The 2,860-nt window shown below is 45.0% G+C and overlaps 1 protein-coding gene across 1 annotated transcript; it reads left to right on the forward strand.

Moving 5' to 3' along the window:
* Window positions 1–684: 684 nt before the first annotated feature.
* LOC100272633 (O-methyltransferase ZRP4) lies at window positions 685–2,094 on the forward strand. The gene is made up of 2 exons (NM_001147095.1): window positions 685–1,510; window positions 1,620–2,094. Exons 1-2 carry the CDS (start codon window positions 716–718, stop codon window positions 1,917–1,919), a joined length of 1,095 nt encoding a protein of 364 aa, NP_001140567.1. The 5' UTR covers window positions 685–715; the 3' UTR covers window positions 1,920–2,094.
* Window positions 2,095–2,860: the final 766 nt, after the last annotated feature.

The raw sequence follows: 2,860 nt of genomic DNA on the forward strand, positions 1-2,860 counted from the left end.
GAGTAGGCCCCCAACGCACTAGTAGGTGAATTTTTACATGCCTTGCAAACTTATATTTTCATTTAATGGTAGTTTTTTAGGTCTTGCCAGCTAATGCTCATATGCATTCTTGTTGATATTTTTTACATGCATTTCCAACTCATGTTATAATGGGAATTAGCTAGTGGTTGTTGATGTGACATCAATTTAGTTTTTAGTGGATACTAGTTGGTCAATTCTCGCACACAATTTAGAATCATGTTTTAGTTGATGCCAGTTAATGTATTATTGTATACCTTGCCAACTCATGGTATGGTGGGTCATAGTTGGTGAAGTAATGTATGACTTCCCAACTCACCCTTCAATAGAAACTGACCATTAAATTCTTTAATGCCTTGCCAACTCATGTTACAATGGACATATTTATTCTCACCAACCCATGCCAATGGACACTAGTGGTCAAATAATTATTCCATATCCTCACCAACTCATAATCCAACTACTACAATTATTATGCATTAAGGAACAACTTGGAACTAGGTGATTGCATGCATGAGCCTATAAGGTGACAACTAGCACATAATGTGTTGTATGAGCATGACCCCTTTACCCATGGAACAAATACACCGTGCTATGAGGGCATCCGAGGCTCTAAGCCTATAAATGAGACCATTGACAGTAACTTCACAAGTAAGAACCCATATACTAGGTAAGAGGGACAAAGAAAATTGTGCTCATGGAGGCCTCCTCAAGATTGGAGCTTCAACAAGCGCACACTGAGCTTTGGAACCTCACCTTTAGCTACCTTAAGTCCATGGCACTTGAGTGTGTTGTTCAACTAAACATACCCAATGTTATTCACAACTTTGGTGGCAATGCCACTCTACCCAGTATTCTCTCTGCCATCCAAGTTCCTGAACATAGGAAGCCCTACCTTCCACGCCTCATGAGGTTTCTTGTCGTATCAGGTATCCTTTCATTTGATTCTCCCACCTTAGGGGAGGAGGGTACTTACCACCTCACCCCATTATCACGCCTTCTTGTGGATGACACCCACATTAATGGCTATGGGAGCCTCGGTCCATTTGTGCTCTCCCAAACCACAAAGTACCATGTCTCATCGGCCACGTACTTGTCTGAGTGGTTCAAGGGTGAAGATGGTGCGGGGCCTATGGCTGCAGAGATGCCATTCAAGATGGCTCATGGCACAGGCCCATGGGGTGCCCTTGGGCATGATCAACAATTCAATAGGGTCTTTAATGCTGGGTTGGGATCTAATAGTCGACTTGTGCTAGACTTTGTTGTGGCCGAATATGGTGATGTGTTTGATGGCGTAAGCTCACTGCTTGATGTTGGAGGAGGGGATGGTAGCACAGCGAGGACAATTAGAAAAGCTTTCCCACATATCAAGTGCTCGGTGTTGGATCTCCCAAATGTTATCATTGACATACAACCAGGTGATGGCATGGTTGACTATATTGCGGGTGATATGTTTAGCTCAATCCCACCAACTGATGCTATTATGCTCAAGGTTTGTATTTTATAGCTATTCAACAATACAGGAATAAAGGGTTAGGATCTATTTTCTTCATGTTAATATATCTGAGTACCTAATTGGTTGATTCTTACTCTTACCACAGTATGTGCTGCATGACTGGAACGATGATGATTGTGTCAAGATCCTACAACAATGCAAAAAGGCTATATGTTCCTGCAAACCAGCCGGAGGAAAAGTTTTAATCATAGATGTAGTCGTTGGATCTCCATTGAAAGAGATGTTCGAAGCGCAAGTCACATCTGATTTGTTGATGATGGTGATAGCTGGGGGTAAGGAGCGTGATAAGAAAGAGTGGCACAAGATATTCGTGGAGTCCGGATTCAAGGACTACAAGATAAGTCCAGTTCTGGGGTACCTCTCAATCATCGAGCTCTACTCGTAGAAAATTAAAAAAAGTGTTATTAGCTGGTGAGAAACATGTCTCGAACAAGAGGGCGCTGTGATCCATTTGCCTTGGTGGCTTTTTGCCAAATAATAAGTGTCCAGCTGTATGGTCATATATTCGAGAAAATAAGAGCATCTCCAAGGTCATTCACGCATAACCATATTTATGAGCTAGCTGTAATTGCTTTTATAAATTATTACCACATTTATCAATTCATTCATGCATAACCATAGCTCAAGTTCATCGGTACTATCGGGCCCCGCGCTGCCCACGCCCATAAAAATAATTTTTTAAGTAAGCCGACGAAAAAACTTTTCACAAAGAAACTGTCTCTGGCCCGTGCCGCTTCCTGAGCATGATAGATGGCATACCTAGGAAAACCAGGCTAGGCACTGTACCTGGCCATGCTCTCAACGCACGCATACGGACGGTTTGTTTAGTTTGCATCATGGTCCCAAGCTAGGTTTCACATGGCTGATGGTTGGTTGCCCGCAGGGGCAGATTTAGGCCTATGGCCACTAGGACCCAGCCCTACTCTTAGTCGAAATATGGTTAAGAACCAGCCATGAAAAAACATGTACAGTAGCACGCGTCTACCCCATCCAGCGTGCGATGACTCTCGTCTGCTGTTCATGCGACCGTGTCTGGTGCCTCACTCATTAATCGTTACTCTTATGAGGTGGCTAGGGGTTTGTGGTGAGAGGTTGGGCAGCATGCCGCGGTTGTGCCACGCTCCACGCCCACGCAGCACCAAGCAGGCGGCGCCGGCACCGGCATGCGGCAAGCCGACGAGCAGTTGCGCGTAGGCCGGGGCACTTGGCATAGGAGGCGTCGTGTCGCGTGCGCGTTGACCACAGAGCATAAGCTACGGCTTGCTAGGCAGCAGCGACCAAAGACAGAAGAAGCCTCATCCAATGTCTCTATATGTATCGGCCTCT

Source organism: Zea mays, chromosome 10 (genome assembly GCF_902167145.1).
Source record: "Zea mays cultivar B73 chromosome 10, Zm-B73-REFERENCE-NAM-5.0, whole genome shotgun sequence".
Classification (NCBI taxonomy): domain Eukaryota; kingdom Viridiplantae; phylum Streptophyta; class Magnoliopsida; order Poales; family Poaceae; genus Zea; species Zea mays.